Here is a 15,386-nt window from a genome sequence, read left to right on the forward strand (position 1 = left end):
CTCTAACCACTAGGCTACCTGCCACCCCTATAAACTAAGGCAACAGCAGGTTGTTTTGTAACTGACTGATGTACAAAACGATCTGCTTTAGGAATGTAGTTGTGATTACAATACAACTGCCTCTGTGTTCCTGGACATTTCTGCACCATTACAGATGATTTACATTGAGACCCAGGTCTGTTTTACAAAGGAGCCCTGACTGAGTATGTACGTGTACAAGGCATGGAAGTAAATGGCTATAGTATAGTCTGATACTCTATATTGTTCCAAACAGACTTTATTAGTTAAGATTTCATTACATGGGACTCAAAGAAATCAAAGGTTTTCTATAATCGTGAAATAACAGAATCCTGACATGCATGTTAATCAGTAGCGAAAGGTGAAACAGGACTTCTTTATTCAGACAACCAAACCAGTGGACTAAATCATGAGAATCAACTGACAGTAAAATATAACAGCTCTTTCTAACCAGACATACACATACTGAAAACGCTTATGACGCCGTTGGCTCTTAAAAGATTATTCTACAATAGATGATTTAAAGATAATATAAGGTTTAGAAGCAAATGATTTGTCCCGTCTGTCTGCATATAGTGCACCGAGGTGGCTGCTTTCTAAACATCATGAATACCTGAATTTGACTATGAAGCTCAGGGGAAAGCATTTGGGTTGGAACAGTTGAAATGCATGTTTGATGGAGCTTACTTTCCCTGACTTCACATAGTCTAGTAGTGTCTGGGACTGATCACGTGGTCAGTCCCTGACTTCACGTAGTCTAGTAGTGTCTGGGACTGATCACGTGGTCAGTCCCTGACTTCGCGTAGTCTAGTAGTGTCTGGGACTGATCACGTGGTCAGTCCCTGACTTCGCGTAGTCTAGTAGTGTCTGGTACTGATCACGTGGTCAGTCCCTGACTTCACGTAGTCTAGTAGTGTCTGGGACTGATCACGGTCAGTCCCCGACTTCACTTAGTCTAGTAGTGTCTGGGATTGATCACGTGGTCAGTCCCTGACTTCACATAGTCTAGTAGTGTCTGGGACTGATCACGTGGTCAGAGATGAGCACAGCCATAACATCTCACTAATACAATCAGAGGAATAACAAATAAAATGGGACACTTCATGTTAAAGAAGCGATTATTAAAGACTGATTCACACAGATATATGCAGCCCTGGTCTGAATTATACCTCAAATCAGAGCACCAATCACACTGCCGAATAAGAAGAGCGTTTCCCTAGTTAATAAAAGACGCTCATCAAAACGTCACCGTTCCTAAAAGTGAATCAGAATGAGATCGTCACACCTGTTACATGTGGCAGGGGAAAAGAGCAAGGCAGTTTCATTTCAGTGGCGACTGACAGAAAATGAAGGTTGTAGCGGGGATGAGGTTTTTAGTCAAAGTTGAGCACGTTGGCGGAGTCAAAGTGGGTGAGCACGTGGTTCTCAAAGACCTTCTGGTCACAGTCGAGGGGGAACTGCTCGCTGCACATGGGGCACACCTTCCAGTGGCTCTCTACATGCTCCGCAAACTTACTCTGGTCGTAGTTGGGCGGGAAGATCAACTCGCACAGTGGACAGCGCATGTGGACGTTCACACTGCACAGAGGAGAGACGGAGAGAGAGAATGGAGTGAGGAAGGAGAAGGAAGAGATGGGGAAAGAAACAAAGTAAGGTTAGGGAGAGACGGAGAGAGGGCAACAGAGAGAGAAGGTATTGAGAGGGCAACAGAGAGAGAAGGTATTGAGAGGGCAACAGAGAGAGAAGGTATTGAGAGGGCAACAGAGAGAGAAGGTATTGAGAGGGCAACAGAGAGAGAAGGTATTGAGAGGGCAACAGAGAGAAGGTATTGAGAGAGCAACAGAGAGAAGGTATTGAGAGAGCAACAGGGAGAGAAGGTATTGAGAGGGCAACAGAGAGAGAAGGTATTGGGAGAGCAACAGAGAGAGAAGGTATTGAGACAGCAACAGGGAGAGAAGGTATTGAGAGAGCAACCAGGAGAGAAGGTATTGAGAGAGCAACCAGGAGAGAAGGTATTGAGAGCAACCAAGAGAGAAGGTATTGAGAGAGCGACAGGGAGAGAAGGTATTGAGAGGGCAACAGAGAGAGAAGGTATTGAGAGGGCAACAGAGAGAGAAGGTATTGAGAGGGAAGGTATTGAGAGAGCAACAGAGAGAGAAGGTATTGAGAGAGCAACAGGGAGAGAAGGTATTGGGAGAGCAACAGAGAGAGAAGGTATTGAGACAGCAACAGGGAGAGAAGGTATTGAGAGAGCAACCAGGAGAGAAGGTATTGAGAGAGCAACCAAGAGAGAAGGTATTGAGAGAGCGACAGGGAGAGAAGGTATTGAGAGGGCAACAGAGAGAGAAGGTATTGAGAGGGCAACAGAGAGAGAAGGTATTGAGAGCAACAGAGAGAGAAGGTATTGAGAGGGAAAGTATTGAGAGAGCAACCAAGAGAGAATGTATTGAGAGGGCAACAGAGAGAGAAGGTATTGAGACAGCAACAGGGAGAGAAGGTATTGAGAGAGCAACAGAGAGAGAATGTATTGAGAGGGCAACAGAGAGAGAAGGTATTGAGAGAGCAACAGAGAGAGAAGGTATTGAGAGAGCAACAGAGAGAGAAGGTATTGAGAGAGCGACAGGGAGGGAAGGTATTGAGAGAGCGACAGGGAGAGAAGGTATTGAGAGAGCAACCAAGAGAGAAGGTATTGAGAGAGCAACCAGGAGAGAAGGTATTGAGAGAGCGACAGGGAGAGAAGGTATTGAGAGAGCAACCAAGAGAGAAGGTATTGAGAGAGCGACAGGGAGAGAAGGTATTGAGAGAGCAACCAGGAGAGAAGGTATTGAGAGAGCGACAGAGAGAGAAGGTATTGAGAGAGCAACCAGGAGAAAGGGTATTGAGAGAGCAACCAGGAGAGAAGGTATTGAGAGAGCAACCAGGAGAGAAGGTATTGAGAGCAACCAAGAGAGAAGGTATTGAGAGAGCGACAGGGAGAGAAGGTATTGAGAGGGCAACAGAGAGAGAAGGTATTGAGAGGGAAAGTATTGAGAGAGCAACCAAGAGAGAATGTATTGAGAGGGCAACAGAGAGAGAAGGTATTGAGACAGCAACAGGGAGAGAAGGTATTGAGAGAGCAACAGAGAGAGAATGTATTGAGAGGGCAACAGAGAGAGAAGGTATTGAGAGAGCAACAGAGAGAGAAGGTATTGAGAGAGCGACAGGGAGGGAAGGTATTGAGAGAGCGACAGGGAGGGAAGGTATTGAGAGAGCGACAGGGAGAGAAGGTATTGAGAGAGCAACCAAGAGAGAAGGTATTGAGAGAGCAACCAGGAGAGAAGGTATTGAGAGAGCGACAGGGAGAGAAGGTATTGAGAGAGCAACCAAGAGAGAAGGTATTGAGAGAGCGACAGGGAGAGAAGGTATTGAGAGAGCAACCAGGAGAGAAGGTATTGAGAGAGCGACAGAGAGAGAAGGTATTGAGAGAGCAACCAGGAGAAAGGGTATTGAGAGAGCAACCAGGAGAGAAGGTATTGAGAGAGCAACCAGGAGAGAAGGTATTGAGAGCAACCAAGAGAGAAGGTATTGAGAGAGCGACAGAGAGAGATGGTATTGAGAGAGCAACCAGGAGAGAAGGTATTGAGAGAGCAACCAGGAGAGAAGGTATTGAGAGAGCAACCAGGAGAGAAGGTATTGAGAGAGCAACCAGGAGAGAGAAGGTATTGAGAGCAACAGAGAGAGAAGGTATTGAGACAGCAACAGGGAGAGAAGGTATTGAGAGAGCAACAGAGAGAGAAGGTATTGAGACAGCAACAGGGAGAGAAGGTATTGAGAGAGCAACAGAGAGAAGGTATTGAGACAGCAACAGGGAGAGAAGGTATTGAGAGAGCAACAGAGAGAATGTATTGAGAGGGCAACAGAGAAAGAAGGTATTGAGAGAGCAACAGAGAAAAGGTATTGAGAGAGCGACAGGGAGGGAAGGTATTGAGAGAGCGACAGGGAGAGAAGGTATTGAGAGAGAAACCAAGAGAGAAGGTATTGAGAGAGCAACCAGGAGAGAAGGTATTGAGAGAGCAACCAGGAGAGAAGGTATTGAGAGAGCGACAGAGAGAGCAGGTATTGAGAGAGCAACCAGGAGAAAGGGTATTGAGAGAGCAACCAGGAGAGAAGGTATTGAGAGCAACCAAGAGAGAAGGTATTGAGAGAGCGACAGAGAGAGATGGTATTGAGAGAGCAACCAGGAGAGAAGGTATTGAGAGAGCAACCAGGAGAGAAGGTATTGAGAGAGCAACCAGGAGAGAAGGTATTGAGAGAGCAACCAGGAGAGAGAAGGTATTGAGAGCAACAGAGAGAGAAGGTATTGAGAGGGAAAGTATTGAGAGAGCAACCAAGAGAGAATGTATTGAGAGGGCAACAGAGAGAGAAGGTATTGAGACAGCAACAGGGAGAGAAGGTATTGAGAGAGCAACAGAGAGAGAATGTATTGAGAGGGCAACAGAGAGAGAAGGTATTGAGAGAGCAACAGAGAGAGAAGGTATTGAGAGAGCAACAGAGAGAAAAGGTATTGAGAGAGCGACAGGGAGGGAAGGTATTGAGAGAGCGACAGGGAGAGAAGGTATTGAGAGAGCAACCAAGAGAGAAGGTATTGAGAGAGCAACCAGGAGAGAAGGTATTGAGAGAGCGACAGGGAGAGAAGGTATTGAGAGAGCAACCAAGAGAGAAGGTATTGAGAGAGCGACAGGGAGAGAAGGTATTGAGAGAGCAACCAGGAGAGAAGGTATTGAGAGAGCGACAGAGAGAGAAGGTATTGAGAGAGCAACCAGGAGAAAGGGTATTGAGAGAGCAACCAGGAGAGAAGGTATTGAGAGAGCAACCAGGAGAGAAGGTATTGAGAGCAACCAAGAGAGAAGGTATTGAGAGAGCGACAGGGAGAGAAGGTATTGAGAGGGCAACAGAGAGAGAAGGTATTGAGAGGGCAACAGAGAGAGAAGGTATTGAGAGGGCAACAGAGAGAGAAGGTATTGAGAGAGAGAAGGTATTGAGACAGCAACAGGGAGAGAAGGTATTGAGAGAGCAACAGAGAGAAGGTATTGAGACAGCAACAGGGAGAGAAGGTATTGAGAGAGCAACAGAGAGAATGTATTGAGAGGGCAACAGAGAAAGAAGGTATTGAGAGAGCAACAGAGAAAAGGTATTGAGAGAGCGACAGGGAGGGAAGGTATTGAGAGAGCGACAGGGAGAGCAGGTATTGAGAGAGCAACCAGGAGAAAGGGTATTGAGAGAGCAACCAGGAGAGAAAGTATTGAGAGCAACCAATAGAGAAGGTATTGAGAGAGCGACAGAGAGAGATGGTATTGAGAGAGCAACCAGGAGAGAAGGTATTGAGAGAGCAACCAGGAGAGAAGGTATTGAGAGAGCAACCAGGAGAGAAGGTATTGAGAGAGCAACCAGGAGAGAAGGTATTGAGAGCAACCAAGAGAGAAGGTATTGAGAGAGCGACAGACAGAAGGTTTTGAGAGAGCAACAGGGAGAGAAATTATTGAGAGGGTGTTGGGTTAATGAGCGGCCAAGTGATGATGTTGGCAGAGGGAGCAGAGCAGGACAGCTAACAGGCTAATAAAGACCATCTGTCAGGGGGTCTACTCTACGTGGGTGGGCCACTAGCTGGGCCACTCATGTTAACACCTACATTACAGAACAAAGACTTTACACAGGTTGGAGCTGGGAAGCTGCTGTGCTGGGGTGAGAGACCAACTTCAATGCATTTTGGGGAGCGCAGGCCTTCAGTGTGTGTGTGTGTGTGTGTGTGTGTGTGTGTCTGTGTGTTACCTGGGCTTGAAGCCAAGGGGAGTCTGTCCATCATTTAAGAATGGGCTGTGGGGTTCAGTAGTTGCTGCAGGCTGTTCATTGGCATTGCCCTGTGGTGGAGGGTAGAAAACTACTTCAGAAATACTATCACACACAAATCCTCCTCCCACTGTGTATGATGCAACATATCACTGAGAACCTCAGTGGAGGTTGGTGTCACTTAAATCAGAGGACAGCTGTAAGGCTGGAATGAAGGTAACAGTATCAAACATGCTTTCATAACGTACACTTTATTCAACTCCAATTATTACTAGGAGCTGTCCTCCCCTCACCAGCCTCCTCTGGTCTATCTTTAAAGGCAGACTAACTGACATTGTGGATTTTTTCAGACTAGCTAACTACCGTTGTTGTTCTCAGACTAGCTAACTACCGTTGTTGTTCTCAGACTAGCTAACTACCGCTGTTGTTCTCAGACTAGCTAACTACCGCTGTTGTTCTCAGACTAGCTAACTACCGCTGTTGTTCTCAGACTAGCTAACTACCGCTGTTGTTCTCAGACTAGCTGACTACCGCTGTTGTTCTCAGACTAGCTGACTACCGCTGTTGTTCTCAGACTAGCTGACTACCGCTGTTGTTCTCAGACTAGCTGACTACCGCTGTTGTTCTCAGACTAGCTGACTACCGCTGTTGTTCTCAGACTAGCTGACTACCGCTGTTGTTTTCAGACTAGCTGACTACCGCTGTTGTTTTCAGACTAGCTGACTACCGCTGTTGTTTTCAGACTAGCTGACTACCGCTGTTGTTTTCAGACTAGCTGACTACCGCTGTTGTTTTCAGACTAGCTGACTACCGCTGTTGTTTTCAGACTAGCTGACTACCGCTGTTGTTTTCAGACTAGCTGACTACCGCTGTTGTTTTCAGACTAGCTGACTACCGCTGTTGTTTTCAGACTAGCTGACTACCGCTGTTGTTCTCAGACTAGCTGACTACCGCTGTTGTTCTCAGACTAGCTGACTACCGCTGTTGTTCTCAGACTAGCTGACTACCGCTGTTGTTCTCAGACTAGCTGACTACCGCTGTTGTTCTCAGACTAGCTGACTACCGCTGTTGTTCTCAGACTAGCTGACTACCGCTGTTGTTTTCAGACTAGCTGACTACCGCTGTTGTTTTCAGACTAGCTGACTACCGCTGTTGTTCTCAGACTAGCTGACTACCGCTGTTGTTCTCAGACTAGCTTACTACCGTTGTTGTTCAGACTAGCTTACTACCGTTGTTGTTCAGACTAGTTGACTACCGTTGTTGTTCTCAGACTAGCTGACTACCGTTGTTGTTTTCAGACTAGCTGACTACCGTTGTTGTTCTCAGACTAGCTGACTACCGTTGTTGTTCTCAGACTAGCTGACTACCGTTGTTGTTCTCAGACTAGCTGACTACCGCTGTTGTTCTCAGACTAGCTGACTACCGCTGTTGTTCTCAGACTAGCTGACTACCGTTGTTGTTCTCAGACTAGCTGACTACCGTTGTTGTTCTCAGACTAGCTGACTCACATTGTTGTTGTTGTTCTGCTGCTCCTCTGGGTCCTCCAGGCCGTCGGGCCGGCTGAGGTTGCGTGCTGGCTGGATGCAGACCACGTTACTATCCCAGGAGGGGGGGCCCACAGGAGGAAGGCGGGGCAGCAGGTCATCAGAGAACTCCCCGTCCGCTCCGTCTAGAGTGATGGGGAAGAGAGGGTCAAACGGAATTCCCAGTTTTCCAGAATTCCCAGTTGGATAATTCTCAGAATCAGGAAATCCAGGAATCCTTCAACCGGGATTGCTGGAAAACCTGGGAAAGTTACCCGCGTTTCTATATCCTATGTAAGCATATTGAATCATTTTCCAGGTACAAGGTACAATAAATTACACATGAAATGAATAGCAATTGAATGAATGTGAATTGAGTTAGAAGGGAAATAGATATGTATGTAAGGGACAACACGGGAGCCACCAACCTCTCATATTAAACTGAAATGTGACTGAGGTGGAGTAGGGTTAGTAAGGGGGGGGGGAACCAACCTCTCATATTAAACTGAAATGTGACTGAGGTGGAGTAGGGTTAGTAAGGGGGGGGGAACCAACCTCTCATATTAAACTGAAATGTGACTAAGGGGGGGGGACCAACCTCTCATATTAAACTGAAATGTGACTTGAGGTGGAGTAGGGTTAGTAAGGGGGGGGGACCAACCTCTCATATTAAACTGAAATGTGACTGAGGTGGAGTAGGGTTAGTAAGGGGGGGGGGGGGGACGACAACCTCTCATATTAGACTGAAATGTGACTAAGGTGGAGTAGGGTTAGTAAGGGGGGGGGGGACAACCTCTCATTTAGACTGAAATGTGACTAAGGTGGAGTAGGGTTAGTAAGGGGGGGAACAACCTCTCACATTAAACTGAAATGTGACTAAGGTGGAGTAGGGTTAGTAAGGGGGGGGAGACCAACCTCTCACATTAAACTGAAATGTGACTGAGGTGGAATAGGGTTAGTAAGGGGGGGGTGGACCAACCTCTTGCGTCTGAGGTGGAGTAGGGGTTCCCAAAGTGCAGCTGTGTGGGGCTCTGGGGGACCAGCAGTGGAGTGGGGGCATCCTGGGGGTAGGGCAGGGGATACTGCAGGAACACAGACTGAATTCTCATCTCCTCTGACACTACAGCCTCCGTCTTCCTACCAGCACCAGCACTCGTCTGGAGATCCTGGTGGGGACAGACAAGACAACAGACATTATTATATATGTAGGATTGGAAAGAGAATCTTTTAAAATACCTGATCTTGTATTTTCTCTAACAGAACTGTGCTCTATTGTGGAGGAAATATATTCATATATTGTAAATATGATCTTTTGATGCTAAGAAGTACCATGCCTGAAACATCACTCAAAGTGTAGCTGGTCCTGAGAAGAAAACACAGACACCATGCCCGGACCGGACACGCACCCAGGTTGAAATATCAAAACAAACTGAACCAATTATATTAATTTGGGGACAGGTCGAAAAGCATTAAACATTTATGCCAATTTAGCTAGTTAGCTTGCAATTGCTAGCTAATTTGTCTTATTTAGCTAGCTTGCTTATGCTAGCTAATTTGTCCTATTTAGCTAGCTTGCTTATGCTAGCTAATTTGTCCGATTTAGCTAGCTTGCTTATGCTAGCTAATTTGTCCGATTTAGCTAGCTCGCTGTTGCTAGCTAATTTGTCCGATTTAGCTAGCTCGCTGTTGCTAGCTAATTTGTCCGATTTAGCTAGCTCGCTGTTGCTAGCTAATTTGTCCTGGGATATAAACACGGAGTTGTTATTTTACCTTTAATTCACAAGGTCCACGACTCTGACTTTTAATCCACACAAAAAAGAATCAACCGAATAGTTTCTAGTCATCTCTCCTCCTCCTTTTTCTTCTTTGGACCTTATATGGCGATTGGCATCTAACTTTCATAATAAGGTGTATTACCACAACTGACCGATCGACCTCAGATCATCTTTCAATCACCCACGTGGGTATAACCAATGAGGTGATGGCAAGTGGATATATGCTTCTATAAACCAATGAGGAGATGGGAGAGGCAGGACTTCCACCGCGTTAAGCGTCACAAATAGAACTATTTTAGTGCTTGGCAATGCAGACGCTCCTTGGTGCGTGCGAGCAGTGTGGGTGAAATGATTGAATAACATGTATGTGTCCATTTATTTTGCAACGCTCGGTGTGGTCAGCATGTCAACCAGCTACAGATCTAACTTCAGCTACATTTCTATGTCCCTCCTCTCCAGGAGAGTCAATACTGGCCACAACCACCTCACAGCAGCACCTAGAACTATGGTCGTTCTCCCTCCGCCCGCTCCTTCCCCCTCCCTCCCTCCATCCATCGGTCTCACGCTCCCTCCCTCAGCTCGGTCCCTCCCTCCATCGGTCTCTCGCTCCCTCCCTCCGCTGAGTCCCTCTCCCTTCATCGGTCTGTCTCCCCCACTACCCCGTCTCTCTCCCCCACTACCCCGTCTCTCTCTCCCCCCACCCGTCTCTCTCTCCCCCCACCCGCCTCTCTCTCCCCCCACCCGCCTCTCTCTCCCCCCACCCGTCTCTCTCTCTCCCCACCCGTCTCTCTCTCTCCCCACCCGTCTCTCTCTCTCCCCACCCGTCTCTCTCTCCCTACCCGTCTCTCTCTCCCTACCCGTCTCTCTCCCCTGTCTCTCTCTCCCCTGTCTCTCTCTCTCACAAACAGTTTAATTAGTCATTCATTAAAAAAAGAATATCCTCTCATTTACAAAAGGCAATGGAAGGTTTGTGTTTTACTGGAAGTTTGAACCAGACGCCAATTTAATTGACAGTCTCAACCTCAAATTGGGTCGTTTTGTTGCTCTTAGTGACGAATGCGTACGCGAGCGAGCTACCCTTCAGCAGTTTCCCGGGCCCAATGTGGACTCCTCTGTGGTCCAGAGTAATTGAATGGAAAATAAGAAGTCACTTTGCTTTACTTCCCAATTAGAGATGTGTTAAACCCCAGCCAGATTAGGATATGGGGAAAATTGCTGCTCTTTTGGGGTGTTTTTAGTTCAGAGAAAAGTCTAGAATGGAGGAAAATTAAAGCTATAGTGTAGTGTTGCTGTACTTACTAACTTCCCCAACTATACTAACCTCCTCAAGTCTCTCCTTGTCCTTCATCAGAGCAGACAGAGTGTCCTTCAGTTCCTTCAGTGCACGCCCCTTCTCAGCCACCTGACTCTGTAGGAGGGAGACAGACAGGAGACATGGAGGAGACAGTCAGGAGACATGGAGGAGACAGACAGGAGACATGGAGGAGACAGTCAGGAGACAGACAGGAGACATGGAGGAGACAGACAGGAGACATGGAGGAGACAGACAGGAGACATGGAGGAGACAGACAGGAGACATGGAGGAGACAGACAGGAGACATGGAGGAGACAGACAGGAGACATGGAGGAGACAGACAGGAAACATGGAGGAGACAGACAGGAAACACGGAGGAGACAGACAGGAGACACGGAGGAGACAGACAGGAGACACGGAGGAGACAGACAGGAGACACGGAGGAGACAGACAGGAGACATGGAGGAGACATGGAGGAGACAGACAGGAGACAGACAGGAGACAGACAGGAGACATGGAGGAGACAGACAGGAGACAGACAGGAGACATGGAGGAGACAGACAGGAAACATGGAGGAGACAGACAGGAAACATGGAGGAGACAGACAGTAGACACGAAGGAGACAGACAGTAGACACGGAGGAGACATGGAGGAGACAGACAGGAGACATGGAGGAGACAGACAGGAGACACAGGAGACAGACAGGAGACACAGGAGACATGGAGGAGACAGACAGGAGACATGGAGGAGATATCAATTTAAGATTATGGGTGTTGAGAAAATTATTTGATATCAAATAAACATCAGACTCATCTTAGCTACTTTGTCAAAAAGTACACTTGAAAGCAGAACTAATTTTTCCCTTCGTGGAGTTTTAACCTCTAGTGACGAACAATGAATTGATAGCAGCTATAAAAGGGCCTTAACAGTTCCTGTTCAGACAGTAGATTTACACCAGGAGGGACTTCAGACCAGAACATGCCGTTTGAATTCCACAGAGACACTGAACAAAGCCAACTCCTGCATTAGTCAGGCAACAGGAGTCCTCAGTCCAACCCCGTCCCTGGCTATCTCCGTGGGTGTGTCCCAAACGGCACACTATTCTCTATATAGTGCAATACTGTTGTCCAAAGCCCTACAGGCCCTGGTCTAGTGCACTATACAAGGATAGGGTCCCATTTGGGACACAACTTCAGAGTCCGAACCTGGCGGTCTCCAGAACTCACATAAAGAATAATAAAGCCTTCCTCTGGACGGGCTCTGCCCATCAACACAACTGTCCCTGGAGTTGGCCTTCAACTGGACTGATATCTATTTATCTGCTCTGATTCTAGTCTGGTCCCAGACCTGTGTGTGCTTTGGCATGACTGTGATAAGTCAGAGGAGATGGCTACATCACTATCACATCCAGATCTGGGACCAGGCTATATCATGGCATGACAATGATAGGAGAGGAGGTTGGATAAAACATTCTGATCTGGGACCAGGCTTCTCATCACTTGAACTATCTAGCTCTCCAGGACTGGAGTAGGAGAGTCCTGCTCTACACTGACCTGGTAGTGATTCTCCTAGCCTGGTCCCAGACCTTTCTGCAACCCTACTCTATACTGACCTGGTAGTGATTCTCCCAGCCTGGTCCCAGACCTTTCTGCAACCCTACCCTATACTGACCTGGTAGTGATTCTCCTAGCCTGGTCCCAGACCTTTCTGTAACCCTACTCTACACTGACCTGGTAGTGATTCTCCTAGCCTGGGCCCAGACCTGTCTGTAACCCTACTCTACACTGAACTGGTAGTGATTATCCTAGCCTGGTCCCAGACCTGTCTGTAACCCTACTCTATACTGACCTGGTAGTGATTATCCTAGTCTGGTCCCAGACCTGTCTGTAACCCTACTCTACACTGACCTGGTAGTGATTCTCCTAGCCTGGGCCCAGACCTGTCTGTAACCCTACTCTACACTGACATGGTAGTGATTCTCCTAGCCTGGTCCCTGACCTGTCTGTAACCCTACTCTACACTGACCTGGTAGTGGTAGTGTTTGAGGAAACAGAAGCTCAACTGACCTTAGATTATCCTCCTCTGGTGATCTCAGATCTATGTACTGCTCTACATAGTCTACAATGTACCTGGTAGTAGCCCTCCTAGACTGGTATCTATCCTGTACCTGATAGTGGTCTTCCTCAGCTGATCTCAGACCTGTCTGTAGTACTGCTCTACAATGTACCTTGTAGCAGTCCTCCTCGGCTGATCTCAGACCTGTCTGTAGTACTGCTCTACAATGTACCTTGTAGCGGTCCTCCTCGGCTGATCTCAGACCTGTCTGTAGTACTGCTCTACAATGTACCTTGTAGCGGTCCTCCTCGGCTGCCAGCTGCAGCTTCAGGCTGCCGTTGGTCTTCAGCTGCTCCTTCAGCTTCACCTCCATCTTGGCCAGCTCATCAGCAAACATGCAGCTACGCTCCTTCTCCTCCTAGAGGGACAACACTCTGGTCACAACATGTAGCTACGCTCCTTCTCCTAGAGAGACAACACTCTGGTCACAACATGTAGCTACGCTCCTTCTCCTCCTAGAGGGACAACACTCTGGTCACAACATGTAGCTACGTTCCTTCTCCTCCTAGAGGGACAACACTCTGGTCACAACATGTAGCTACGCTCCTTCTCCTCCTAGAGGGACAACACTCTGGTCACAACATGTAGCTACGCTCCTTCTCCTCCTAGAGGGACAACACGCTGGTCACAACATGTAGCTACTCTCCTTCTCCTCCTAGAGGGACAACACTCTGGTCACAACATGTAGCTACTCTCCTTCTCCTCCTAGAGAGACAACACTCTGGTCACAACATGTAGCTACTCTCCTTCACTACTAGCTACTCTGGTCACCGACGGTTCCTATTCAAACCAGAACCTCTTGGAAGTGAGGAAAAACTGTCACCTTTGGGGAAACAGTGTTCTCTTTCTATATTTTTAGATTGATTGGTCGATTATGCAAGAACTGGTGACAATATGATGAGGAACACACCAGACATGAAGCCAAGAAGAGTTCTTACACTCAGCATCTGTTTGCATTTCCTGTACTTGTCGCTCCTGTCGGATGCCTCTCTGCTGAAACCTTTGAGTTTCTCCTGGATGATGGCCTCCAGCATGGGGTCAGCAGAACCTGGACTCCCTGGGGACACACAGGACAGACCGTTACTGACCCATCAATAGGTTTAACATCAAGGACCTAGAAAGTGTTTTATCCTCTGGGATCAAATGCACATCTTGTCTGATGGAAGTGTTATTTTGACCCCTAATTCAACTCTGTTCAATTGATTTTAAATCAAACATTTAGCATGTAAACCAGACCTGACAGGTTTACAACAAAGGAGGACATGTTTTAATTCAGGGTTTGTCACTGGTAGTAATATGTGAGGGGATTGTGTGTGTACCTGGAACAGAGATGTCTGGACTGACAGACAGAGGGACGGCCATGGTCTCAGCTGCTGGGTTCTTCCTCAGTTCCTAGACACAAACAATATGAAGACACATGTTGATGTGTGTGTGTGTGTGTGTGTGTGTGTCTGTGTATCCATGCCTGTGTGTGTGTCTGTGTATCCATGCCTGTGTGCGTGTCTGTGTATCCATGCCTGTGTGCGTGTCTGTGTATCCATGCCTGTGTGTGTGTGTCTGTGTATCCATGCCTGTGTGTGTGTGTCTGTGTATCCATGCCTGTGTGTGTGTGTCTGTGTATCCATGCCTGTGTGTGTGTGTCTGTGTATCCATGCCTGTGTGCGTGTCTGTGTATCCATGCCTGTGTGTGTGTGTCTGTGTATCCATGCCTGTGTGTGTGTGTCTGTGTATTCATGCCTGTGTGTGTGTGTCTGTGTATCCATGCCTGTGTGTGTGTGTGTGTGTGTGTATCCATGCCTGTGTGTGTGTGTGTATCCATGCCTGTGTGTGTGTGTGTGTGTGTGTATCCATGCCTGTGTGTGTGTGTGTGTGTGTGTATCCATGCCTGTGTGTGTGTGTGTATCCATGCCTGTGTGTGTGTGTGTGTGTATCCATGCCTGTGTGTGTGTGTGTGTGTATCCATGCCTGTGTGTGTGTGTGTGTGTGTATCCATGCCTGTGTGTGTGTGTGTGTGTGTATCCATGCCTGTGTGTGTGTGTCTGTGTATCCATGCCTATGTGTGTGTGTGTGTATCCATGCCTGTGTGTGTGTGTGTGTGTGTATCCATGCCTGTGTGTGTGTGTCTGTGTATCCATGCCTATGTGTGTGTGTCTGTGTATCCATGTCTATGTGTGTCTGTGCATCCATGCCTGTTTGTGTGTCTGTGCATCCATGCCTGTGTGTGTGTCACTCACCCCAGGTTGTTCAGAGAGCTTGACCACCTGTCTCTGCAGCCTCTGACACTCCTTGTACTTCTCTTTGTAGTGTTCTGCAGCCATGTGCAGCCGGAGCTTCAGGTCCTCCACCTCTCTCTGCAGCTCAGCCACGGTGGCTGGGTCAGCCTCATCCTCCACCTCTCTCTGCAGCTCAGCCATGGTGGCTGGGTCAGCCCCTGCCTCATCCTCCACCCTGCACACCTCAGACTTAGCCTGCTGCTCCCACAACACAACACACAGGGGGACAGTGAGAACAGAGATGGCCACTTCATGTTAACATCAGACCTGGAGCAAGTAAACCTTGTCCGATCCAGAACAGGAGCTTAGTTACCAGTTATTTTTAGAGTGAGGTTACTTGATGTACCTGTACACTTCCAGGACAGGACACTAGTCTATCTCCTGTTTCTGTAGTGAGGCAGCTTGATGTACCAGGACACCTCCTGGACAGAACACTAGTCTGTCAAATATATCAGCTGCACTTGATTTAGTTTGTCCAGTATAACGGGACAAATGGAATCGTCCCAAAAGTTCAATCTCCAAGCTAAATCAAGTGCAAACTAAGTATACATCCCAAATCCAA

The 15,386-nt window shown here is 47.7% G+C and overlaps 1 protein-coding gene across 5 annotated transcripts in view; it reads right to left on the reverse strand.

Moving 5' to 3' along the window:
* Positions 1–259: 259 nt before the first annotated feature.
* The window catches only part of LOC109880205 (tax1-binding protein 1 homolog B), a 31,721-nt gene continuing 16,594 nt past the window's right edge, over positions 260–15,386 (reverse strand). Inside the window, exons 9-17 of one of the 5 annotated variants that reach the window (XM_031817591.1) lie at positions 14,786–15,019; positions 13,871–13,943; positions 13,490–13,608; positions 12,784–12,909; positions 10,464–10,550; positions 8,347–8,533; positions 7,353–7,513; positions 5,827–5,915; positions 260–1,596 (exon numbers count right to left, since the gene is read on the reverse strand). In XM_031817591.1, coding sequence (XP_031673451.1) covers positions 1,392–1,596; positions 5,827–5,915; positions 7,353–7,513; positions 8,347–8,533; positions 10,464–10,550; positions 12,784–12,909; positions 13,490–13,608; positions 13,871–13,943; positions 14,786–15,019 — 1,281 coding nt within the window. In that variant the 3' untranslated portion in view covers positions 260–1,391. Of the gene's footprint in view, positions 1,597–5,826; positions 5,916–7,352; positions 7,514–8,346; positions 8,534–10,463; positions 10,551–12,723; positions 12,910–13,489; positions 13,609–13,870; positions 13,944–14,785; positions 15,023–15,386 lie in introns of all 5 variants that reach the window. The other 4 variants (XM_031817589.1, XM_031817590.1, XM_031817588.1 and 1 more) reach the window with 4 other exon arrangements.

The sequence above is a fragment of the Oncorhynchus kisutch genome, unplaced genomic scaffold (assembly GCF_002021735.2).
Source record: "Oncorhynchus kisutch isolate 150728-3 unplaced genomic scaffold, Okis_V2 scaffold1082, whole genome shotgun sequence".
NCBI lineage: Eukaryota > Metazoa > Chordata > Actinopteri > Salmoniformes > Salmonidae > Oncorhynchus > Oncorhynchus kisutch.